The following is a 26075-nucleotide window of genomic DNA, read 5'->3' on the forward strand; positions in this document are numbered from 1 at the left end:
ATCAGTGACCAGACTCATACACAGTATTCCCATTTAGTTTTATTCTGGTTCATATCTTTACAGAAAATGGCACATAAATCACAGATGCTGGATGACTAGAAGTTGTTACAGCTCCATATCTCAAACACCTCAATACTGAATTCTTTTCTCACTGTATATACATTATTTACACACCATGGGCTATCATCTAACACGTCAAACGACTGGGGGACAAAGACAAACAAGGGCAGGATGGAGGGGCCTAACCGTTGATAGAAGAAAAACAGTAGCTCTGGGGAAAGGGTGCTCACAGCTGAAAGCAGGACAGAAGGGTCACCTGGAAGTCACTGTCCTACGGCTTTCGGGGGGGAATAGCACCTTACCGGGATGGGAAGGTGATGGTACCATGGAGTAGGTTTGGCTGTGTGGGTCTGCATGTACTCGTGTGGGGCAAGCTGGGATACGTATGTACACGTTACGGGGTGTAATCGGGGTGGGTGTGCATGGCTGTCATTCCCTTTAACACTCAGAGGGTGAGCTGGACAAATTTAATTCAGCAAATACATTGGGCGGCTGTTGTTGTCTCTCCTGGAATAATGTATTCAGTAAATAAATTTGCCATTCAGCCCCCCTGCAGGGGCGCAGGGCTTTGGCGTTCGGGGCAGAGCCAGACCTGGCTGTGGTGGCCAGCCCTGCAGGAGCCAGCAATGTGGGCTGGGGCCGCATCTCGGGGTGCCAGGTGGGACCAGGGTGTCGTGTCCACAGGCTAAACCTGCTTTTTCCTGCCAAATGGAGGCAAAACTCAACTGGTCTGAAGCTGCGGCCCCCTCCCACCAGACCCCAGCGCCAGGTGGGGAGAGATGGGCAGAAGGTGCAAACCACCCTGGATGGAGAGTCACCATGTCATACACATGCTGCCGTGGGCTTGTCCCACGTGGGCCAGAGGCAGAGGTGATGGCTGGGGGAAGGTGGTGGGTCTGCCTGGGGCATGGTGGGACAGGGTGCCGTGGGAAGGGGCCTGGGCAGCACTGGGGAGAGACGTGCACCAGGGAGGGCATGGTGGCAGGGGACAGGCTCGCTCAGAGATGGCAGATGGGGGCTGGGGCTGGAGCAGGAGAGAGCCCTGGAGCTGGTCAGCGAGGCCAGAGGGGCCCAGACCCTCCGTGTCCACTTGGGTGATGATGACGATGGGACACTTCCCAGTACCCCAAAAGGAAGGGGCGAGGGGGTGAGGAAGGCCCAGCGGGGCAGAGGAGCGAGGGGCAGGGGTATGCTCGAGGGGAGCAGGTGGGGGCACCCCTGCCAGGCAGCCCCAAATGCAGAGACCAGGGCCCTGCTCCCTGGCAGGGGCAGCCGGGGGGGCCTGGCGGTCCGAGGGGGAGCACGGCCCCCAGAGGACACAGTGTCTGTTGGGGCTGGCTTCCGCCACCTCTTCCTCCCCTAGATCAGCTTCTCTTCCTTCTGCAACGAGTTCAACTTCTCCATCTGTCTCTCATCCTCCACCGCTGCTGCCTCCTCCCCTGTCTCCGGCTTCCTGCCTGGGGCCGGGGTGTCCCCGGCGATGGTCCCCAGGACTTTGGTGCTGTGCTCCTGAGCTTTGGCCCTGAGGGCAGCAATGCTGTTTTCTCTCAGTTCCTCCTGGGAAATGGTGGTTTTGGGATCGGGCCCCCTCTCCTCCTTGTCACCCTTGTCAAGCTTGGGCAGGGCCTGGCGCTCCACCTCCGTCTTCCTCCCCGCCTCAGCCGCTGCCTCCAGAGACTTTTTGTGCATCCCTAAAAAGAATTGTTGGTATTCGGGTTTAGAAAAGCGCCTGGGCATGGGAAAGCCATCTTGAACTGAAAACAGCAAAGATAAAGAGAGGCCAGAATTAAGGAAAAGCAGAAACCCTCGCTTCACGCAGCAGTCACGGCGAGGGCAGCCCAGGCAAGGCAGCTGCCTGCTGGGGCAGCCCAGCCTGCCATCCGTGGCCTCAGGGCTGCCCCAAAGCTCTGTAATCGCTCTCCCCTTCATTTCTTTCTGTGAACCTAAAGCTAACTTGTCCCCATGTGGGGACAAGGGTCTCAGACAGCAGCACAAGCTGCCTGAGCTACACAGAGGTTGGGGAGGGAGTTTCCCCCATCGCCTATTCCTGTGTCAACCCGCTCCTCGCACAGCCCACCCCTCTGCCTCTCTCAGTTTCACACAGATGGAAGGACAGGACAGCCCACCGTCAAGAAGCCAGACACTAGTTTTGGGGCAGAACCAGCCTGAAAAGTCAGAAAGCGGGAAGCAAAGAGCAGGAGCATAGTAGGGTGGCTGCTACCTCCATGTCTGCACAGAAAACCAAGCGAAACCAGGCAGAAATGCAGCTCCCCCAGGTGCCGAGAGCAGAAGGAGGGAGCAGGGTGCTTGCACTGGGATGTGGGGCAAGGAGAGGGCACTTGAGGGTCCCGGCTCCCCACACAGCGTGACAGGGCTGGGGGAGTCAGAGTGGGATGACCTCCTGCCTTGGGCACCGGTGGGAGCCCCAACTCCAGGGCTGGGCACAAGGGATGCTCGTGGCACAGGAGGCCAGCCTGAGCATGGGGGAAAATTCCTGCCCCAGCCAGGTCTCGCAGGTCAGGATTCAAGGACCAGCAAGGGATCTGGGATGAGCAGTCAGACCCTACTGCCAAGGGCCGCTGGGGAACAGGGGATGGAGGGGGGCGGGGCGGGGAGGCCTTGCCCCACTGCCCTCCACCCATGTTTTCCATATGGCTCTAATTTCTCCCTCGCATCACCCCCACCGCATCTCGACCCGCTCGCCATCCCCCGTGAAGGTGGCTGCTCTCTTACCCAGGAGCCAAGGGGCGCAGGACTCCATGATGCCGTCCTTGGCAGACTTGAGGATGGACTCGGGCAGCGGGATGGAGTGACGTACCATTGCACCGTAGAGCCCGTACTCAGCCATCACGCTGCTCCTGCCCCAGCACTTCTCCCTCTTCCGCCATTTGGCCCGGCGGTTCTGGAACCAAACCTGGGGCAGGCGACAAGGAGGGACATGGGTTGTTTCTGGGGAGAAGGTGTGTCAGTCCTCTTCCCCCATGGGAACACCTGTGTGCTTCTGCAGCGGCATGAAGTCAGATGCATGGATGCTCATCCTGAAAGCACTGCGACCTCTTCCCCCACGCAACAGCCGCTGCGTATCTCTCCCTTCCTCCCTTGCACGAGTGGTGAGGGCCAAGTACGAGAGCAGGTCCCAGCCCTCTCCGCAGGATGTAATTAATTTGCCATCACGGTGTCTTTTCCTAGTGGCTTTTGGGTCTCGTGCCTGGGATTTTCTTTCATTATTTACTGGGTGTCTACGCTGCAGCACAGGGCTGCGGGCAGCGGTGCCTGCGGGGAGGGCTGGGATGGGGGTGGATGCTCGGGAGAGGTGGGAGAAGGGGGAAGCTGATCTGTGCGCTTCGCCCTGAATTCCCAGTTTGAAAAGCCCCTCATCTTCTCAGAAAATTGGCAGAATAATCTCTGAGCTGTGACCTGGGGGGCAGCGAGCAGAGAGGCGGGCGGTGATGGTGGGGCGGGGGTGGGGGGGATGCTCGCAGAAATCTATTAGCGCTCTCTCTCCGATTTCCATTCCTCTTGTCTCCCTCGCCCTCCTCCCTCCCCAGCTCCCCTCCCTTCCCACCAAGCAGAGGCATCAGCTTTAGATGAAAAATTGCTTGAGGTCTATTCAGAAGGAGGCAAAGGAAGAGTCAGCCCCAGGGGCAGCCCAGGCCTGATTGAAAAATAAGTTAATTTCAGTTTGAATCGATGGGCCTCAGGCACTGAAATATCACGGGAAATTAAAGCAGCTGGTCCCCAGGGAACCACGCCATTGACCTGCGCTAATTAATGCCATGGAGTTACCAGGCCCCTCTCCAAGAGGCAGCCCCTCCCTCCCCACGGACACCCCAAACACCTCCTCATTTAACTAATTAGACTCACAGAAAATTGGGTGTTAATTTGTTTAGGATTTTTTTTTCTTTTCTATTTTTTCCCTCCCTTTCCCGGAAAGTATACGGCAGAATGGAAATGAATGGCAGGGTCTCTCTGGCAGATGGATGCTCGGGGTCACTCCGCAATCTTCTCCGACTTGATTGCTTGATTAGGTCGTTAGCACATTAAAAAAAAAAATTGCTTGCCGTCTGGCGCTGGCCTGATGAGTGGGATGAGGCGGGAATCGCCTGGGTAATTTATCTTTTTATACTGCAAAGAATTTGATTTCAATCTGCAGATATATGGAGGTGCCTTTGACACCTGTTTAACATTACAGAGCTGACAGCTTAACCCTCTCTTGTCCCCACCACCCGCAGCTGTGGGGGAGCTCAGGCTGTGGTGGGGAGCACTGGGGGACTGGGGCAAACCCCCACCTCTGCTGGGGGGACCACGAGACTGATGCCGCGGAGTGATGTCCTGCTCCCAGCTGGCAAGGCAAGCTCATCTCTTCTACCTGTGCAGAGGGGAACTGCCAGAGCTGCAGGGCAGGCGGGTGGCCTGCTAGTGCTGGTGACAGCCAGCCTTGACCATTCCTGGGAGCCTGGCTGGCCTGGTCCCACAGGGAGCTCTGTGGGGTGGGCAGTGTGGTGGTCCCAGTGGCTGTGATCCCAGCTTCTCCCAGCAGAATACACTCTGTGCATGTCAGAGGGGATTTTACAGCCCAGCTGCTTCACCACAAATCACCTCCTCTGCATGATAAGCAGTCTGATTTACACTTTCATACTGCCGATATGTAACCCCTGGACCATGGATGGCTGCAAATCCACCTGGGCCTGAGCAATGACCCTCAGGAGCACACAGCTCCCTCTCTCCGCCCGTTCCTCCATGCCTGTGACACACGGGTCTGCCTGGTTGTGCGGTCAGCAGGATGCTGGCAGGGTCGCTCACTCCAGGCCATGTGCTCCTCCCACCCTCAGAGCCTTGGGACTGGTTCGCTCTGCTCCAGCCTCAGCACAAACCCCTGCGGTTCCTTCTCACCCACCAGACCGGGGTGATGGGGCAGCCACCCCTGTCACCTCCATGCTGTGAGGGGGCAGCTCACCCCAGCGGGGCCAGGAAAGGGACCCTGCCTGTTCTGCCCTGGATAAACCAGTCCAGTCACATCTCTTGCCACAGAACTAACTCCTCTCTGTCTTCCCTGGCTTAGGGAGAAATTCCTGCACAACCCAAGAGCTGGCACTGGCAAATCTGCCCTGTTCCGGGGCTGCAGTGACACCTTTCCATGTACCCAGAGCAGCCTGCAGGGCTTGGCTTTGCACAGCTGTTTTTGTCACCAGTTGCCACACAGGGATCTCAGCCAAGAAGAGATTTGTCCATTAAGTACCAAGTGGGTAACTTTTTAAACTCTCCTCAATCCTCTTTTACCCTGCTACCTCTTCACTGATGCTTTTGCCACCTCTCCCTTTCCCCTCCCTCCTGCCTTGATGCCCCAAACATCTTCTCCCGTGCCTCATGCTCCCCTGCCCTTCTCCGCACCAGGTCTCAGCCTGCCTCAGCTCTGCCCACTGCCACTAAACCTGCTGCCCTGCAGCATCCCCTTTCCCACGGCAGGGCCACGTGAATGTCAGAGCCAGCAGAAGCTTTGCCAGCTGGCAGCCCGGTTTTGATTTGAGCTGATGGAAAATTTTCAATCAAAAAATGCTGATTCAATCACACAGGAAAAACTGCATCCGGCCAGTGGAAGTGTAATCAAAATTATCTATGACTTTCTTCTGAATGCTGTATTTTAATCTCAGCCTCCTAAGACATGCAGAATCTATGCTTTAAAGCCAAATGGGAAAATCAAAATGACATCAACACCTCAGTAAGATCATTCTGAGATTTCCCAAACCACTTTTTGTCATTTGATGGGCTTTTCCTCTTGGTTTTCACTAGGAAAAAGGAAAATCTGAAATCCTAGTATTTCTAGAAGAACAGAAATCAGGAGGACTGACCATCTTGCTTTAATACCAGGAGCCCTATCTTCATCTCAGGCATGAAGCTGCGTGAAACCAATGGTGCTCAGTGCTGAATATTGCTGGGATAGACCCCAGCCCACACCTCTGCCACAAGCCTGTCCAGAGGAGCTCAGAGGGAAGAGCTCAGCAGGGCAGTGGCAGCCCCCACGTCATTTCAGATCAGCAGAATTATTCACCGTGACCTGTCCTTGGGATTTTGCCCTCCTTCAGATGGCGCTATCAGTGGGGATTTCTTCTGGGAGAAGATCTCACTGCTTGCTTTAAGTTTCTTGATGTTACCAAAATTTTCCTGTGCCTTGATTCTGAGCTGAATTACACATCAGTTTTAGCAATTCTGAGGTATTTTTGGCTGTGTTGGTACATCAGCTACAACTTCCAAGTATGCAGTTATGTATTATTGGCACCTCACTTTTCCTGGAGAGGGTTTTGCCCTTACACTTACATTTTACTCATGGTTTTGGTATTCCGTGTCTTCCTTGGCTGCTTGTTGTCTTTGCTTGGAGATGCCTACTGTACAACTTCCTCTGGCTCTGTAAAATTCAGTCTGCTTCAAGCGATGTTTAGGTTTGTCCGCGTTTCCTCTTGTCCCTTCCCATCACGTGTATCAGCTCAGCTTTGTGAAATGCTTTATTGACATGGCTGTGTACCACACGCCTGCCTTCTCACTTGCTTTCATCTGGCTCTTTGTTGCACAGCCCAGGGTATGGTGAAAAGACAGCGTTTGTGCTTCCACCACTTCATGAGCGATGGTGAAATCTCGTGATTAATTTTAGAATGAAGCACATCAGATGTTTGTACAAAGCTATCACAACCTGTTGCACAGAGGTGTCTTTTGGGCCAATGTGCTACATCTTAAGATGATTTACAGCTTTTTATTATCACACAAGCACCTTCTGTGAAACATGGGAAGCTTGTTCCAAGAACCCTATCCTCAAAACATGGACAACAGAGTAAAGAGGACAGGTTTGTCTTGCTATCCACCAGATGAGTTAGCATCTAAGTTCAGGCCATGCATGCACGTTTGCTGTTTAGCAGCCCAAAGTCCTCTCCTAGGCTGCTCCTGAGGCTCTGCAAGTGCTGTCCTTGGCACACCAAGTGCTGGATCTGGGACAGTCACTGCTGTGGGGAGCCGGGGCAGCAGCCAACCACACCTCTGAGAAGGCTGCCAGACACCCTCCATGCACCAGCAGCAGGAGAAGGTGATGCTCACTGCAGATTGCATGCTGCCGGTTGGGTATGCCTGCACACCCTGCAGAAACCACAGGCTCTTCCATATCCATGGATTTTGGTCTTCTAGGCATAGAAAAGCTGCAAGACCAAAATCCATCACCTTGCAAAACCTGCTCTCAATTTAAAGCAGAAAACCAGAGGGTGGTAATGTAACACCTCTCTCAGAGAGGATCTGCCCATCAGCTCAATGTCTATCATTTGGTTAGAGCTGAGCATCACACTCCAACCCCACTGACCTGTCTCCTCCAAGAGCAGCCACAGTCTATGAGCCAAGACAGCAGCAAACACCAGCACCTTCAGTGTCATCTCCTGGATCTTTGTTCCACGTGCCTGTTCTTTTGAGGCTCCCTTACCAAAATCAGCAGTATTGCAAAGCCTTATAAATGGGGATGTTTTTAACCTTAATCATCATCCAGTTCTCACCCTCAGTGCCCACTGCCCAAAGCAATTAAAATTGAGGCCCTTTGTGCTCCACCACAGGGTTGCAGCATTTCAGAGTCAAGACTGGCAAGGTTATTCTTGCCAGTTCCCTCCTCTGAACCACAAATTATGATGGATACTTCTTTGGATTATTGATGATGCAGAAGAGCAAATTGTAGTAGTAGGAATCTCTCATTTTGCAAAGAGACGTGAGACTCGATGTGTCCTTGTTATTCGCATTCATCATGTTAGTTAGTTTGTTTACCTAATCAGCTCCTGAAACATTGTCTGCTAAAGAGAGAAATCGCCCTGAGGCTGGCCGTGAGCCAGGGATCTGAATTAGCAAAGGGATGTTTTAAAGCATCTAGGGAGTTACTGGGTATTGTTTCTGTATTGTTTCAACCTAAAATTTTCACTGGTTACACTTGTCTTCTTGACTGCTACTTTTCAAGCTGGGGCACACAGACAGGAGAATTGGTAGTGACCTTTTTTTGTCTTTCTAATTAAAAAATGTTATTTTCCCTGTCCAAGCATTCCTCATCTCTTAAAGGAAAATTCTGGCCTAGGTAATGGGGAATTTTTGCTTCACCAAATCTCACACGCTGCCTTTGACATAGCATTTCGACAGGAGTCTTTCAAATAACGAGCAATACGGAGCACAGGATGGTCCCAGCCCGAAGCAGTGCACGCTGCAATGTCCACTAGATGGCCACAAGCAAATGCAGGTCCACACATGCACAGGCACACATGCATGTCCACACATGCACAGACACACATGCACGTCCACACATGCATGTCCACACATGCACAGACACACATGTACAGGCGCACATGCACAGGCACACATGCACGTCCACACATGCATGTCCACACATGCACATCCACACAGGCACAGGCACACATGCACAGACACACATGCACGTCCACACAGGCACAGACACACAGACACAGACACATGGACACACCAGCCACTCGCCCCACCAGCACATGCATTTGCCAGGCTGCAGGGAGCAGCCACACAGGGCTGTTGGCAAGCCAGCAACTAAGGCAAGGGCCAAAATCCCAATTCCTCCAGCAACAACTCTGAGACCATGTCCCCTGCCCATGGACTAACAGCACTTCTTCCATGCTGTCTGATAATTCCCCTGGAGCAAACCTTCAGCTTCAGGGAGCCAAGCTGTCACTCTGTACGATCCCCGAAAAGAAGCCATTTCTGAAACTGAGCTCTTCAAGTGAGGACACAGCAGAGAAACCCTGTCCTGCCCAGCCAGGCAGCCTGGGAGCTTTCTGAACTTCTGTGACATTGCCTTGGGTTGTAATCTGCTGTCATGGTCCCACCTGATGTGATGGTGCTGGTGGCTTTCTGACCCAACACACCTGTGTCCATCCAGCACCATGCCCTTCTCCCAGGGATCCAGACATCTCGGGCTGAACTGTGCAGAAGCGGAACTTCTCACATTCATCCACCAGATCTCTTCCCTCTGTAGCATTTACTGCCATGGAAAACATTCAGACATCTACACCAACACTCTGTAGTTGCTTATGTCCCTTTCCCCACCGTGCTGCTTTGGACTGATCCTCTCTGTAAGCACAGCAATGCATCAGCACGGAGGAGCTGTTTCTCAGTGCAAGCTCCTCACACCTCTGTCTGCATACTGGTTTCCCCTCTTCTGGACTAAAAAAACCTGGTCAGACCCACCATCCCCCTTACAGCAGAATGCTGCTCCTAAAATCATGCCCAGCAGCATAACTGTCACTTCCCCACTTGAAGCTCTTTGGTGGGTCCTGCTGCAGACCAGAGAACACCTCCAGCTCACCCCCATGCCCAGGACCTTGCTGCCATCCCAGCACACAGTTCTTCCTGACAACTACACATCTCCCTTTCTACCGTCTTTCTTTCCAACGCAAGACTCTACAATGAGAGCAGTCAAATTGAAAACTTCCTTTGAAAAAACAGCTGTGTTCTCACCCTCGTATCGGACAGGGCTGGTGGCCCTGGCAGGGTTGCATCTGAGGTTGTCAGCACTGCAAAGAATGGCCTCATACCTTCCATGGACCACGGCCCCGTCTGCACTTATGGGCCCTGGGGCTTTTTAATGAAGTGCCACAAGAGTGTAAGGTCTGACTGGGTTCTGGGACTTCCTCAAATCCCTCCCCTGTAGCAATCACTTCGGGAAAGTTTCCTGTCCCCAGGCTGCTGGTGGAGACTGCACCACTTGCATAAGCCTGGAAATGGTTTACTGCTGTCTTTTCAAATGTAATGTCAAAATTATGGGCACCGTTTATGGTGACATCACTTTCTATGGCTGGTGTAAAGTGGGTATGAAGCTAAATGAGAGCAGTAAAGGTTGCACATGGGCTGCATGGCTGATTGCAGGACTCATCATCCCTCCTCTTACTAAACACTGGGAAAGAGCTTTCTGAGCTCACATTTGAAAGAGCTTTTCCCATATACAGCCTGGCAAGAGCCCTTCCTGGTAATAGCTGGCATCATGTCTGATGCACCCAGCTCACAGGTCCAACCAGACATAGTGAGATGAGCTCAGTGAGACAGGGAGACAGTACTTGTCCCTCTCAAGCAAAGACACGATGGTTCATCCAAGCTTGAGCCTCCTCTAAGCTAAAGTAGCACAGGGCACAATTGAATATGAGCTCAATATGGCACGCACAAAAATGTACATGCTATTACTGTGCCACATGCCACCAGTCCTGCTGAATTGTGCTCTTAAAAGCACTATGCAGGCCAAGTATTGCTACTTATTGCAATTTATCTGACTTTATGCAGCCAAAGCTGTAAAATCCCTTTTGACCAGGGAAGACATCTTCAGCTGTGTCCCCTTGGCAAATCTGAGGTTTTCACCTAGCCTTGTCACCTCATGTGGTGACATGTTTTCTCACTTGTTGTAACCTTCAAAGAGTGGAGAACATCATCAGGTTGTAGGGCTCCCACCTTCCCCAAAGGAAAAGTGTGCACACAACGTGCATGGTAGGTATAGTGAGATCAGTGGTTCAGCACACGCTTGATCTGTGCAACACATCTGCACAGCAAATGCAGTTTGAGACATTGATTTCACCACAGCCAGACCATGATGCTAGCTGACCAGCAGGTTAGCTGGAGCTACAGCTCCATATAAGCTGCCAGATGCTGGGACATGGCAGATAAACACCCAAATTCCCCTTTTCCTAATGCTAATTGAAAACCAGGAAAAACATCAGGGTCGTGGGTGCTTCATAGTCACATGAAAGCTTGGTGAGAGTGCACCTGTCATCCTAGTCCACACAAACCCAGGGAGATATTTGTCATTGTCACAAAGGGTGATACTGCACACCATCCTTTGGGTGCTCACAGTGCCTGGCTCTGTTAACCAAGCTGCTATCCTGCCTGTGTAATTTCATTTTGCTTCCTTTTCCCCCCTGTTCTGCAGGTCCTCTGGCACAGAGGAAACTTTAGCATAGGTCTTCATAAGCAACCATATGCAATGAACCCTGTGACCATGTGGGGACATACCATATTATCACTTTCGCGTTACAGCAAGGCAAGACAGAGCACTTGGAGAAGAAATGTCACATTCCCTTCATGGTGCTTTTCAATGGGCACCAAAATCAAAGCTTGGGATGCCAGCCTTCCTCAGAGGCTGTGGAGCACTGCCCATGCTCTGGGGCTGTCCCTTGCATGCCAGAAGCAGCTGGATGTTGCCCTTTCCTTTATTAATACACACAGAACAAAGGGCAAACGTGTGCTCTGGGGTTTTCCAGAAAAAAATGTAGGAGCCAGAGGCTGTGCACCAGCAGGAGATGGTATCTACAGCACTACCTGGTGCCCACCACTTCCCAAGATAAGGCTTTTGTAGGGGGCAGCCCACAAAGCCCCCTGAGGGCTACAGCACAGGCTCACCAATGCACAGGAACTCTTGGTGCGTTGAAGCCTTAGCTGGAAGACACCTACAGAAATGTGTTATGTATTAAAATATATTGCAACATGTTGTAATAAGTTCCCATGCAGCAGCTTGGACTGAGCACCAGAAGGAGAAAGTTGTAGTCTTTTACAATCTTCCCTTAGGAAGATACATGGTAAGGATGTTGTTTGCAATTACTTGCCTCATGCAATAAGAGATATCTAATCACCCAACCTCAGCAAATCCTTCACTAGGCTGTCGGGAATCTGGGGAAGGAGGAGGACCACCACAGCCAAAGACCCAGCCAGAACCATGCTCTGTCCCCGACCACCCCCCAAGAGGTCAGAGCTGGCAGTTATGTTGGCTGCACTGGGGTGGCCCTTCAGCACTCTACTCCTACCATGTGTCTGCTCCTACCTCTACATGTACCTCAGCCCTGTATACCCTTAAACTTTTTTTGTAATTGATGACTCCAGGAGTTTTCACATGACACCTTACAGCTGCAGAAGACTCTTGCTGCAGGCCCTGGCTGCTGCTGTGGCACTGACACCTGCAGCCAACACTGTCAGCTTGGGCTAGTGCGCGGCACAGCTAATGGTGTGACCTGCAGAGCTGGCAACGTGCAACCCGCTCCTGGACGCTGCTCGCACCAGGGCAGCACACCGAGCTCACCAGGACATTCCCAGGTATCCCCCATGCTTAGTTCACCCAAGCCAAGATCACCCAGGCGGGGACCCTCCCTCAGTTGTCACTTAGCCACTGAAGCCTTGATCTCAGTCATGGTCACCATATAACCTCAACAAATTCACAATCGTCTAAGAAATGGTGGGGTACTGTAATGGCAGTCATGGGGGACTCTGAGTTGGAAGGATGGCAGTGAAGCCAAAGATCCAAAGAGACCTAGAGATACCAGAAACCCCTGGTGGACATAAAACAAATTATCTTGGAACAGTGACCGGCACAGATAGTCATCATGTACATTTACATGGATGGGTTGGCTAGATCCTTCCAAGGGGTTGTTTCCCAACAACACTCGTGGTTCAGCCCCCAGAGGTGAGCCAAGCAGTGCCTTTAGAGAGGAAAGAGTAGCACGGATGAGAAGGTACTTCCCTGCTGACCCTGCAGCTGCAGGTGAGTTGGAACTTCCCAGAGGCATGGGTGGGCAGCCTGGTGGCACTGGCCTGGCTGAGCAACACGGGTACGGGCTCACCCAGCCTGGCAAAGTGCTGCTGCTCATCCACATGGTAGCAGGTTAGCTCCAGGCAGGCAGGAGTCAGTTAGCAGGTCACTTCTAGTCAACAGAGGGACATAATCCCCATGTTTATGAATGGGCAACATGCATGCCATGGGCCTTTCTATAAGCCACAGGAAGGTGACCAGCTCTAAGCAATGCTTCACTTGTGTTTCCTTGCTAGGAATTTGCAGAGAAAGCTGCAGCTGAAAGCTCTTATAACTACTAGCCAAAGCTTCAGCTCTGCCTTTGCTCAGACAGTCAGGAGCCTAACAGAAACCCACTGACACAGAAAGTAGGGAGAAACTGTGCTTCTCACACTCGGCAAGTCCTAAGCCGAACACCTCTTGCTGCTCCCAGGGCAACACCACTGAGAGTAGCCAGAAGAGCACCTGATGCTTTCTCACAGCCTCAGATCAAGGTGGTCTCTAGAAACCACCTTTGCTGTAAGATACTGTAGCAACAGTTCATTCTCCAACTCGGTTTCTCTTTCCTGCTCCACAGACAAACCTGCCAACCTCACACGTGTGGAGATCAGGGTCATCCGTAAGTCTGTTGAGGACTAGACTTCTCAACACTGCACTGGCTTGCAGAACGCCACCCACAAAGAAGGGCAAGGAAAAGGCAGAGGATGTTCGTGCTGCCAGAGAAGAATCAGAAGAACTTGTTGAGATCTATCAGGGTAAAAGATAAACACTAGAGAGAAAAATAGATCCATTAAGAAATAAAGGGGAGAGTAAATTAACCGTGTCTCTAAAGTGCCTCTGTTATTGAACTGTTAAAAAAAAATCTCTATTCAAAGTCAGGAAAGGAAGAAAACTTTATAATAAAAGGTCATTAAAGGAAAACCTGAACACACAGCCATCAGCTGGTCCCTCTGCCAGGCATCCTAAGGCTGGAGGGGAATTAACTATTGAATTTGCTAGGTTGCCAAATTATTTCTTTTAAATCCGTTGTGAAAAACCACAGCAGTATCAGAAGAGAGAAAAGAAAGTTCATCATTAAAAGAAGGAGTGAATGCAAGTGTTCCCAGCACAGAGATTTCGGGTAGATTTCCAGACGAGCTTAAGCGATCGAGGAACTGCGGCGCCTAAGCTAACTTGGAGAAGCATTACCCTTAACCTACTGTTGTTAAGAAAATAGGGGGATAAACGTGGGGAAGAGTTGTCACAGCCTGGCATTAAGCCTGCAGAGCCATTCCTCATTGTCCTTTGTCTTTGCCAAGGCACTCCGATGCAGCAATGGGCTACAGCACATTTCGTTGCCTGCCTGTCTTTCCTCTCACAGGGAGCTTAAGTGCCCCAGCACTTGGGGGTGTCTGATCCTTGGTGACGGCATCTCCAAACCATGGAGAGATTGAAGGAGCTGTCGCTGTAAAGCCCCATCTCCCTCCCGATATGGTGGAGGAGCACACCAAAATCACACTGTCCTTTATGCTGCGGCAGCCAGAAACGTCTTGCAAGGAACAGAGCAAAGGCAAGGATGGGTGAGTTTGGTTTTATTTGGGTTTTTTTGTCCCATACAGAAAATTGGCCAGTGGCTAAAGCTGGCTGAAGCAACTCAGGGACTAAACATAAAGGGATAAAGTGGTACCTGGGTATACAAAAAACTCATAACTCTATAGCTCCATTGCTGCACTGAAAAAACACCTTTTAAACTGCATCTACAGCCCCAGCTGTAGCAGAATAAAACCCACAAGCTGGGCAGGCAACCTGCACCTGAAGAGATGTTCCCAGCCCTTCGTTTTCCCTCCTGTATCCTGCCACATTTTTTTCCTCTGTCCGAAGACTTTCCAGACAGTAATCCCTTTGGGAAGGCTTGCCTGGGCCCCTGCTCTTGCCCATCACCCAGCCCCTCTGTTTGCAGCTCTGGTAATTAACTTGTAAACAAAGTTCTAGCACATGGACTGAAAATGGGCCATAGATAAAGGGTAATGAAAACACTCCATTACAGAAAGGGCCAAATTAAATAACTCTTAATTGAAAAATGGAAATGAATATGAATTTAGATCAACTAAACAAGCATGTTATTGAAGAGGCAGCAAAGTGGATGAACTCCTCACGTACCAATTAAAGACATGGAGGCAGAGATGCACCATACGCCATGAGAAACACTCATAATAATATTCTCACCAAGCCAGTAAGTTTGATTAGTTTTATTACTCTCACTTGTACACTTCCTACATTTCTAAAAGCATAGGGGGAGTTAATGACCCTTATCTGGTATCACACTGCCATGGCTCGCCCGAGTGCTCAGTAATTATTGGCAAAGGTAGCCAGCACTAGCTGCTCAGCTCTATTTCATGATTAACTTCTTGCAGCATTCTTAAAAAAAAAAAATTAAAGTATTGAAATGGTTGGCTCATGCAGCAGCAACACTTCCAGCTTCTCTATCACCCTGATAATGTACCTGCACCCACCCTGATCGCTCTGCTGATTTCCCTCCAGCTATATGATCTCCATGAAGGTGCTGCATAGAGAGGTGGGAACCTGCTGGCACCGCGCCTCGAGCTGGCCTTTCTCTCTTCTAAGCGTGTCACCCAAAGTTTTAGCAAGAAGAGACAGGACCTCACTTACTGAGAGTAATAGTGACGAGCATAAGCTTTGAAAAAACACCACCACCACTACTTTCTGCAGCACTAGGAAATCCCTTGGTGGCCATTCCAGGCACAGATTCAGGAAAGGTCAGCAACTGCATGGAGCAATCAGCCCCATTCCGCGTTTACACCGTGGGATTAGGACCACAACTCAACGCTCTGCAGCAAGCAGGAAAAGCTGGTGGCAGAGGGAGAAGACAGGGCTGCTAAAGCGGCATAAACCAATTTTTCCTTCACACTTTCTATCTTGTTTCTTGAGGGGACTCCGTGCATTCACTCCTGAGCTCTTGCTCTGTGCAATACAGGTTCCTCGCACCTTTCCAAATTACGTTCACCTCTAAATACAGAATGTTTTTGCAAAACTGAAGCAAGGTAAGCCTCTTGTTATGAAAAAATACTCTTGGTACAAATGCTTCCCTCCGAAGGGCCATCCCTCCTGATTCCTCCATCTGCATTCAATTCCTAAAGGGCTACACAGCAATGCTGAAATGTGTTAATCTGATGGAAGCTAAAACAATACATTTTCAGTTAGGGTTTTAGTTTGCTTTGGTTTGTTTTTAGCCAAAATTGACCCCTTTAGCTGCCTGACAGAGCTTGCTGGATACACAGACAATCCCCACTCCTCGCACATAGCACCAGCATCTCCTTGGGGTTCCTTTTGCTTATGTGAGTAATTTTACTTGTGTGAATAATTGTCCCAAAATTCTTCATCCACATGATTACCATACAGTCATTTAACAACAAGAACTGACAATTTTTAGAATTTTTATTCTCTTTTTAAATTGATTAGTTCCCTTAAAAGGTAAATCTAATGTCCCCACAATGGCAGTCAAGACCTTATTTTTTGGAAATACTGATTAATCAATTTTTTGGATCAGTAGGAGACATACTGTAATGACACACATACACAGTCGTTTCAATAATCCCAAATCAAACTGTTACTGAACTTTAATATTGCAGATACTGGTGTTCAAAGTCTGGAACTGTCACATAATAAATTCAATAGGGATAACTTATCTAAAATCTACACATTATACTTAAGAGCATCTGTTATGAGGAACACACTGATTTAAGTCAGGTGTCAGAACACTTGTCAGCTTAAGGCCATTTTGAATACTTCAATTCATCTGTTAAGGATATACTTCCCCACACGAACCTACTTAGCTCGCCTGGACTTTACAGAATGGTCTGTGTTTATTCTAATAGAGGCACTTCAACACTTCTGAGTATTCTTTCAAATACATTGATTAATGCAGTCTTTTTCAATATCTTGCAAAATGGCCCCAGTGACACCTGGTCTGACTTGTGCAAAGTGTCTCACTAGGGAAATTAAATTCTTTTCCCACATTGCCCAATGAGAGGATGCTCATGTTCCTACCAGGAGCAGTCAGCTCTATATGGGAGGAAGATGCATGCAATGTGGAAGAGTGCTGCCTTGAAAAAAAATACACTTTCATCCTCTCTTTAAATGGAAGGTTTGAATATTTTTTTCTGAATCCAATGTTCTCTCAAACCAATAACTTTCTCGGCCTCTGATGGCTATTTGTAGTGTTCTGCTGAAGGTTTTACATGCAAGCAGTTCCTATATATCTTTCTCTCAATTGCACTCTTTGAATTTCACTTTCATATTGAATTTCATAGGTGATTTACTTTCTCTTTGACTACTACCTCCTGAGAAATAATTCCATGAATGAAAATAAGGGGTAGATATCACTCTTAGGTGTGGAGCCAGTTGGAACCCACAAGAAATGCTGTAAAAGTCCACAGCATGTGATGCTCACAAAAATCTAAGAAAACACTTTCATTAATGACCTACAAGAGGGAGAGAACAATGTTGAAAAATGGGAGGAACTGCAAGCTACAATGAAAAGGCAAAAATACAGAACTCCTTTGAGCAGTTAGAAACTCCTGCAAGAAAAAAAATAAATACCGTGGCATGAAATTATCAGTATCATGAAGAAGAGAATAAAGATTCATTGTCAGCTGTCTCTTCCAAGGGGCATGAAATGATGCTAATAGATTCAAAGCAAGATTTATTTCACTTGTGCAGTTCTGCTGCAGAACTTCTTGCTGCAGTATATTAAGATATTTACATGTGTTCAGAATCCCAGGGGGCTGTCAAAGTACTCAGTGAGTATCACTAGGTAGCTGCCCTGCTCTCATATTCTTTTCCAACATCCACCTCTTGCCAGGCTCACTCAGGGCTGGAACTTAGGGCTGGTAAGGCTATTACTATGCCTGTTAGCCACAGTTAATAAAATGTCATATGAAACCCAGAACACTGAAGGGACAAAAAAAACCCCCAAACTGTCTAAAAAAGGCTTGAAGTGGCTGAATTAGATAAATAGAAAGAAGTAAATAGGAAAGGAAGAAGTAAAAAGGAAAGGAAGCAAGTAGACCAGTGCTAATCCAAGGGTGTTTCTGCAAGGACTCAGAAGTCCAGCTGAACTGCTGTGAACACACCCCACCTGCGGCTGCAGGCATGTGGTCCCTTACCTCCAGGAAGACTGGCAGGCACAATGGGCTTTGCAGAAGAGCAGCCACATGATTAAGACTAGCGTGAGATTTATGAAGAATGATTTAAGAAAAGATCATCACAGCTTGCTGAAGCGATGACGACAACCAAAAGTGACAGTCAGGAGAAGAAACAGCTTAAATGTATTTCAAGAGCGTGAACATCATAGCAAGGGGGAAAGAATTAGACTTGTACAAAAGGGGCTAAAGTCAAAAAGGAACACAAGGTGAAATATCAAGAAGCATGACCAAGGCTGGGAATCATCTTGTCATGGCTTGTGACACACAAAAAGGTACGGACAAGGAAACTTCATAGAAGATGTGGTAAGGGACAATCAGGTGCTGACCCATGGGAAAGATCAGTGGTGCTCGGGACTCCTACGTGACCCTGATGCTCACTCTCGCAGGATGCTTGTGCTCTCACACAACAGATGCCACAGAAATTCTGCTGTTTGTCATGAGCAAAAGTGTTAATCACAGGCACTTTCTCCTAGAATATGTGCACCATCAGCAACATGTGATGTTCAGAACAGCCACATCATGGGGTATTTCTGCTGTCCAAGTCTAACATGATCTCTAGGGCAGAGGAGTCACAGTAAAGAGCGCTCCTTTGGTTTAAAAACTGCAGCACAGAAAGAGCAGGCAGTTGTTCATTAGCCAGATGATGAGTAACATGCTGGCAGCAAGTCAGTGACAGCTAAGATACGTTAGCCACTATTTCACTTCCAAATCAGATAGAACATTAGAGCGAGACTAGAGTCTCAGCACTAGCAGGATGCTCCAGATGCTGAAGCAGTGCATGCAGTGTCCAGCTCTGCGCTGTCTGCCACAACATCTCCCTCCACCTCACCCCTATGGCCCTCAGCTCTGGCCAGAGAAATGGTGCCTCTGCAGTTCAACATACACTGTGCCACTAGATGAACCTCTTCCTTGGAAAGGTCCGTTATGGGAAACCAAAGGATATTCTTTCCAGCCCAGCATCACATGGTGGGTACAGGCAACACTAAACTCCAGACAGGTCTCTCCCCTTTTCACTTGATGCTCTACAGGGTTGCGTGTGCAGAAGTGACCCTCCACCCAGTTCACTCTCTCTAGAGGCAAAGCATCAGGGCCTGTTGCTCAGAGCAAAATCCTAATATGTCAGGTAGGATTTCAGATGATGGGCCATCATTTCTGAAGACCGGTGGAAATCCTGCCAGCATGCAGGTTATCTACAAGCTGTTAGGTCAGCAGGAGTCCTGCCAGCACAACAGGATAAGAAGAACAACTTGCTTTTATAAAAACATCACTCTTGATTGAGCACAAGAATGAGGGCGGTGAGAGGGGGGCTCAGGACTGAGGGGAAAAGGGCTGCACTTTTGTTTAGGAGCATCTCCCAGTCCCTGCACAGGGTCATGCCTCAGCAGCTTCCAGCATCAGTGTTGTCTTGCTAAGTGCCCTCTGAGCTACCTTCCACAGACTGGGAGGTGCTGGGCATGCACAAGAGACTGAGCAGGAGAAGGAACCAGGGAAACCAAGATGCTCCCAACACCACGTGGCACTCAGGCCAATGCCTCTTATAGAAACTCCTGTGCAGCAGGCACAGAGGTGGCTACTGCCACTGTGCAGGGGACCAGGCCAGTTTTCACCTGCACCAGCAAAAATGGGTTCCAGGCTTGGCCATTACAGCCCTGCGCCTTGTGCAGCCGCCTGGCGGGAGCAGGGCACAGGAAGGAGGGAGGCAGCAGAAGCTGCTGGAGTCCGCCTTTGTGAACGTCACGTTTGTTCTGTCCAAGCACACTGTGCCTCCTGCGCTGTACACAGCAGCTGTACATCTTCTCTGGCTTTCGGGACTGTAATGATTGCTTGCATACTGGCTCCATGCACACCAAAGGCTGGAGCTGGCACAGCCCCGCAGCTCAGGCTGCTCCTTACCACCGGAGGATTCACCACACAGCGGCGATACTCCACACCACCTCCTTCTACCTCCTCACAGTGGCACAAGAGGACTGGCATGCAATTAAACCCCAAAACATTAAAAATCATTAACAAAAATTATCTCCAGAAACTTTCAGGGAAGCTTCACTTGAAGAGGCAAATGCAGTGAAAGTGCAGAGATGGTGCAAACACCTCACTGGGACTCACCCATCATTCCCACACTGCGGTCCTAGCTGCCTACAACATCCCTGTGCATCCTCCTGTGCCCAAAGGAGCAGAGATGAGCTCTTCCCTTCCCACACTGCCCACCCAGACCCGGTCTGCAGGAGGTTGTCTTCTTGCCTATGCCACCAACACCTCGAAATGCTGTGGTCTTTCCTTGCAGACCAGCTCCCCTTCAATGATTTAGGATTCCCTCTGTTATGCATATCCCAAATCACTGGTACAACACACCAACGTACAGCACATGTCGACACACAACAGATCCGAATCTGCCAAGATCTGGCTGCCTACCCATTGAAAGCAGGGGAGTAGACAGCCTGGGGAGGTTTATTCAGAGCAGTGTCAGCCCTCCCCTGCCGCCGTCTTTTCTTCAGGGAGGGATGAACAAGGCTGAGAGGAGCAGGATAAGGGGGTTCAAGAGATATGATTACCTGTATCCTGTCTTCTGGCAACTCTGTTTTCATGGCCAACATCTCTCTAGCATATACGTCAGGATAGTGGGCCTCGTTGAAGGCCTTTTCCAGCTCCTCCAGTTGGTAGGATGTGAAGATTGTCCTGAGGGGAGTAAAACTCTTTGATCAAAAAACACAAGAAGAAGCAGCAAAGCTGATGAAGAGTCAGAGACAGGGACACAGAAGCTACAGAAACCTGGGTAACCTGCAAACACATAGCTTTTCCCCCATCTCCCATGTTTCTGTGCGCAAAAGGTCAGGTGCCAGGGTGAAAGGAGAACCAGAAAATGCCAGAAGACAGCGCTTTGAACAGTTACAAATCACCTTCCCTTTCAGGGACTTGCCTCTGGAGACAGTCCCTCCCCAGCAGCAAGCACCCGCAGCCAGCGGCGATGGCAGCTGCTCTTACATCTCAGACTCTGCTGCCTCTCGTGAGGGTCCTGGGGGTGTCCCTCTCTCAGAGCTCCCCTACAACAGCACATCCACCCCTGGCCTGGCTTAAAACCACCCCCCTCCTCCTCTTGCATCCAGAGGTTTCTTAACCCTTTGATAGTCACACTGAGATAAACCAGCATCCCCCCAGCACCCTGTCTGGAGAGGTGCTGAGCCCTTCCCCAGCTGCCAGTCCTCAGCCTCTTCAATTTCCATGAGCAAATAATCCTCCTCGGGAGCCCTGGTCCTTGGCTGAATCCTCCAAAGGTTTTATCCACTCTGCTCCCCACTGCTTTTCACTAGTGTCAGCTCCCTTCCTCTGCCTTCACCCTGCTGGCTTCCACTCCGATATCCCATTAGCTGCTCCCTGCCAGTTTGCATTACCCCATTATCCTCTAGAAATCCTCCTGGACCGCCCTGGGCGGGCAGCAGCCCAACCTGCCTCTGCGCAGCCAGTTCCCGGCTTGGGACAACCAAATTGAAAAATCAGCAGCTGGAAAGCCGAGACGGATGAAAGCCCTTCTCCAGGGGAAGGATGAGAAGTCTTGGACCACTTCCACTCCCCCGAGGGTTAAAACTCCCACCTTCCAACCCCCCTGGTAAACAAAACGCATTTTTTGATTAGAAGCTAACAACACTCGAAAGGGGGGGGGGGGGGGGGGCGGGGAAGAAGAATAAAAAAACCAACAAAAAAAACCCCAACAAGGAATTGCAGCCTTTGTTCAAAGTAAACGTATAAATATATTATCAAACTAAGAAACATGTACCTCCCAGAAGGGGAAAGGAAAGAGGAAAAAAAAGTCTTTTTCTGAAATACATCTGAATTTCAGAAAAGCCCTACAATTCCAGAGAGCATAAACAGAAAATCTCAGAAATATCCTCCGCTCTTCCGAATCGAAAGGATTCCACCAGATCGATAACGTTACTAACAAAAGCAGCATGCAAATGCAAGGGACCTGCCTGCAATCAGACCCTCCTTTAAATTCACTCTCAAATCCATTCTCTTTTCAAACAGTTTTCCTTCAGCTCCGAAAAATCTGTGAACTCTAGGGACAGCAGAGGCACATTAACTCGTGTATTTTCTCTCTGTCGGACCGAAAAAAAAAATAAAAATAAAAAAATCCCATTTTGATCCAGTTTAAATTTCAAGCCTTCCCCTCCACCCTCCTCCGACCAAAGCACCAAAGCCCCGCAAGGCTCACTGGCGGGAGGGTTTTACCTGGCATCTAGCTGAAGTTTCCCCCTTTTAGCTCTCACCCCTTTCCCTTTGGCAATCCACAGTCCACTATCCCTTTCGGTGTTCCTATCCTGCAGCTATCTGCAGACCAGTGGCCTGTCACCTCCCAGCCCTTTCTTGGTACTAGAGGTCTTAACCGTTTAGTGCAGAATACACAGCTACAGCTAGATGTTGCAGGTCTGTTTCTGTCCAGAACTGAAAATAAACCTGAATTTCGTTTCCTCTCTTCCATCCAAACCGCGACCTGTACACCAGCCCCTGCTGTGTTTTCACCCAGCCCTGTCCAGTCCACAAAGAAAACGAACCCGTATTTACCCGAGAGCACCCAGACTGGAGCATTTCCCGGGGGAGGGACCCCGGGTTTGGGATGAGCCCTCCAGACCAAGCCTCCTGTTGCACACCCATAGCAGGACATCCCCTGGGATGCTCGGTCTCCTTCTGCGCCGCATCCTGCTCCGCTTTCACTGGGGCATCTTTTAATCCACCCTTCCCGCATCGCGGCAGGATTGATTTAATTATTCCTAAATCACCCTCGGTGGATGGTGTCTGGCCTTCCTTTGTCCTGACCCTCCGGCCACAGCAATGCCAGAACCCAGCACGAGAATTTTCGTTCCTATTTATAAGGTGCAGGCAATCCAGCTGCATTTTAACTGTGGGAGAAGTCAGGCAAAGTCTATTACCCTGACCCTTCCCGAGGGGAAAGCGAATCCCCTCCGGATCTCCCCAGCGGATCTTCGTTTCCTTAACCATTTCACCAGCTTTTTCCAGCTTCTCTGCAGGCTGTGTCTAATTCCCAACTAATCTATCAGCAAAACATTTATTTATAAGTAATAAAATACTTAAATAATGGATAGAAAATGTCTCTTGCTGGCAGCCAATATTAAGATTGCAACATTAAGATTGGGGATGGGTTTGATTATTTTGGACGGGTTGATGCTATTTTTTTCTCCCCTTGAACACCGGTGATCCGCATCCCGGCCAGATGCTCCCGGGCCGCTTGGCTTTGCGGCTCGGGATACCTGGATCCGCAAGCAGAAAAATGAAATAAAATGCCACCTGTGGCTGATGCCCCCGCTCCCTACAGGCAGGTCCCCAAACCCCGTTTATTTTGGATGGGGAGAAAGAAAAAAGGAAAGGGCCCTGGGGAGAAGCCGCAGGGGCGCCGGGGCTCTCGGGTGGCCGGTGCCGGGAGGGGTATTGCTCTCCGGGCCGGGGGACGTCGGGACGGCCGGGCTCCCGGGTGTCCGGTGCCCTGGGGAGGGAGCGGCGGGAGCCGGCGAGGGGGCGGCCGCTTGCTTACCTGTGCCGCCTCTTCTTTCGTTTCTTGCTCTGGTTTAGGGAGGATTTAGACATTTTCCGGTCGCTGGAGGAGACATCCTCGGAATCTGCGGAGAGACAGGCAGCGGCGGTGGGCTGGGGCTCCCTGCCGGCCGGAGACCCCCGGGTAGGGCCGGGCCCGGCGGCTTCGCTCCCTCCGGCGGCTCCGGCCGAAGGTTTCGTTGCGATCGCGCCGCGGACGGGGCCCGCCGCTGGCCGCTCCCTCCAGCCCGGCGCGGCCCCAGCGCTGCTCCCGCTCCTGCCGCCGGTGCCGGTCCGGGCGGCTCGGGGCCATCCGCCCCCGCCAAGGAAGGCTCCGGGCCGGGACCGGGCTCCCGTTCTCCCCACTTTCCCCCGGAGTCGTTTTGCCGGGGCTGCCGTTGTCTCGCTGCTAAAATGCAGAGCCCCGCAAGCTCAACAAAACCGTAGGAAAACGGGGCCGCTGCAGCCCCCTCCCCGCCGCCGGGCACCCGCGGCCGCCTTCCCCAGCCCGGGAATCCCGGGCTTCCCCGCAGAAACACCGGAGCGGGGAGGGAGAAACTGAGGTTTATGGAGCTACCAGAAAAATAATAATAATAAAAAAATTATCCCGGGAGGACCGGTTGTCTGCTCGTGGCCCCTCACTCCCCCGGGCTGCCCCGGTCGGCCACGTTACGGGCAGGGCGACGCCGGCTTCACCCCGAAGGAGCAGCCAGGGACGGAACCGGGACCCGAATGCCTGTGCGCGCGGCTGTGCCCGCGGCGGCCGGGGCTGGCCCCGCGCTCCGGCCCGCTCCTGCCCGCGGCGCTCCGCCACCCGCCCGGCCCCGGCGCCGTGCCGCTCGGCGGGCCCTGCTGCGGGCACGGGGCACAGCCCCGGCCCGGCACCGCCTCGGACGGCCCCGGCCGCTCCCGGGAGGAGGCTGGGGGGTGCCCCCGGCGCCGGGGCCGGGCGCTGCCGCCTGGCCGCTCCGGGGGGACCCGAGGCAGCCTGAACGCGGGGCCTGCGGGCAGGGCTGCGGCCGGCCGCTGCCGTCTAGGGAAGGGACGCCGAGCGGCCGTAATTCCCCGGCAACGAGTTGGGGCCGCGGAGCGGTCGCTCCGCCGGGGCTCCGCGCTCTCCGGGGCCGGGCGCCCCCGGCCGTGCCACTGCACCGCGGCCGCGGCCCCGGACGGAGAAGGAATACTGTGCCGGCCGCCCGCCGTCCTCCTCCTCGGGACCGAAACGAAATCGCCGCTCCGCCGCCGGGCACGGGGCCTTCCGCCGGGGCGCCGGTTGCCGGCGGCTGCCGGGGGCTGCCGGCGGCGCTGGCGGGGCGCGGCGGGGTCCCCGGGGAGCGGGGACATGCCTACCTGAGCTGGCCGTCTGGCTGCTGTCCAGCTGCCCCGGGGCCCGGGCCAGGGGCTGCAGGTGGACGCTCTGGGGGTCGGAGAGCACCTCTAGGAAGGTGGGCTGGGTGTAGAAGCCGGGGATGCCGCCGGCCCCCAGCAGCCCCATGCCCACGCCGCCCACCCCGGCGGGGCTGAGCACGGAGCGGGCCGCCAGCAGGTGCCCGGCGGGCAGCGAGTCCAGAGCGGCCCGAGGGTGCGACGGCGGCTCCTTGTTCAAGCCCAGGATCTCCTGGATGCCGAAGCCGGTGCAGCGGGGAGGGGTGGGCCCGGAGCTGGGCTTGGCCCCCGCCGCGGGGGGCGGCGGAGGCGGTGGCGGCGGGGCGGCAGGGGCGGCGGCCGCGCCGTCGGGCTTGGGCTTACCGGGCAGGCTGGGGGCCAGCGCCGCGCCCGCTTTGCCCGTCATGCTGCGGCCGGCGGTCCCTGGTGCCCGCTCCGGGAATGCCTGGGAGCCCCCGGCTCAGGCCCCTTTTATCCGCCCAGCCGGGAGCCCGAGCGGGGTCAGAGCGGCGCAGCCAATCACAGGGGCCAGCCGCGATTAGGGATGCCAAAAAGCCGGCACCGGCGGCGGCGGGGCCGCTGCTCGGCGGGCTGGGGCCGGTGCCCACCGCCGGGCTGGGGCCGCCACCGCCCCCGCGCCGGGAAGGGCCGCCCCGGCGGGGCAGGCCCCGGCCCCGCGTCGCCCCCGGCCGCGGCGGGAGGTGGGGTTCGGGGGGCTGGGGGCACCCGCGCCCTCATAAACACGGCTCCAGCCTGGCCGCGCACGGCGCGGGGCACCGGCCCCGGGGGAGGGATGCACAAAGCAGCCGCGTAGGGAAGCGCCGGCATCCCGGCCTTTTCGCTCATCCCGTCTTCCGAGATAAATACGTGGCCAGCAGGGAAATAAGGGTGCAGGGAGGAAACCTAAGGATTAAAGCCAAGCAAGCGTTCCTTGAAAATGTAGAGCTGGAAGCACCGTGTGCTGGAGAAACACCCGGCTTCACGCTGTTGGAGGTGGTGAAACAGTCGCTTGGCCTCGCCAGACACCCCTGCCCGTGGGTTTCTGGGCCACACGGTTCTTCACTAACCTTTCACCACCCGTGGGCAAGATGCCATGCACCTCACACCTCGTCCCTGCCAGGCCTACCTCGACCAAAGACATGAAACGAAGAGGAAGCCTGAAGTACCCCCTGCTTTGCTCAGCCCGAGGCAGCAGCTCCACCACAGCATGTGCCTTGGGAGTGGTAAATAGTCCACAGCGTGGCCCCTGGAGTCTGCTCGTGGGAGCCACTTAATCCATGGGACACCAAGCCTGGGCTGGGACTGCAGCT

The 26075-nt window shown here is 52.4% G+C and overlaps 1 protein-coding gene across 2 annotated transcripts; it reads right to left on the reverse strand.

Annotated features, from left to right (window-relative positions):
• Positions 1-19: 19 nt before the first annotated feature.
• On the reverse strand, positions 20-25379 carry VSX2 (visual system homeobox 2). Of its 2 annotated transcripts, none has more exons than XM_055807063.1 (5): positions 24730-25379; positions 23381-23465; positions 20391-20514; positions 2794-2974; positions 20-1814 (listed from the first exon to the last, which is right to left on the reverse strand). In XM_055807063.1, exons 1-5 carry the CDS (start codon positions 25169-25171, stop codon positions 1420-1422), a joined length of 1227 nt encoding a protein of 408 aa, XP_055663038.1. In that variant the 5' UTR covers positions 25172-25379; the 3' UTR covers positions 20-1419. The 2 variants fall into 2 exon arrangements, with proteins under 2 accessions (XP_055663038.1, XP_055663043.1); XM_055807068.1 differs by having other exon boundaries at positions 20-1751; positions 24730-25373.
• Positions 25380-26075: the final 696 nt, after the last annotated feature.

Source organism: Falco peregrinus, chromosome 1 (assembly GCF_023634155.1).
Source record: "Falco peregrinus isolate bFalPer1 chromosome 1, bFalPer1.pri, whole genome shotgun sequence".
In the NCBI taxonomy this organism is placed as follows: Eukaryota; Metazoa; Chordata; class Aves; order Falconiformes; family Falconidae; genus Falco; species Falco peregrinus.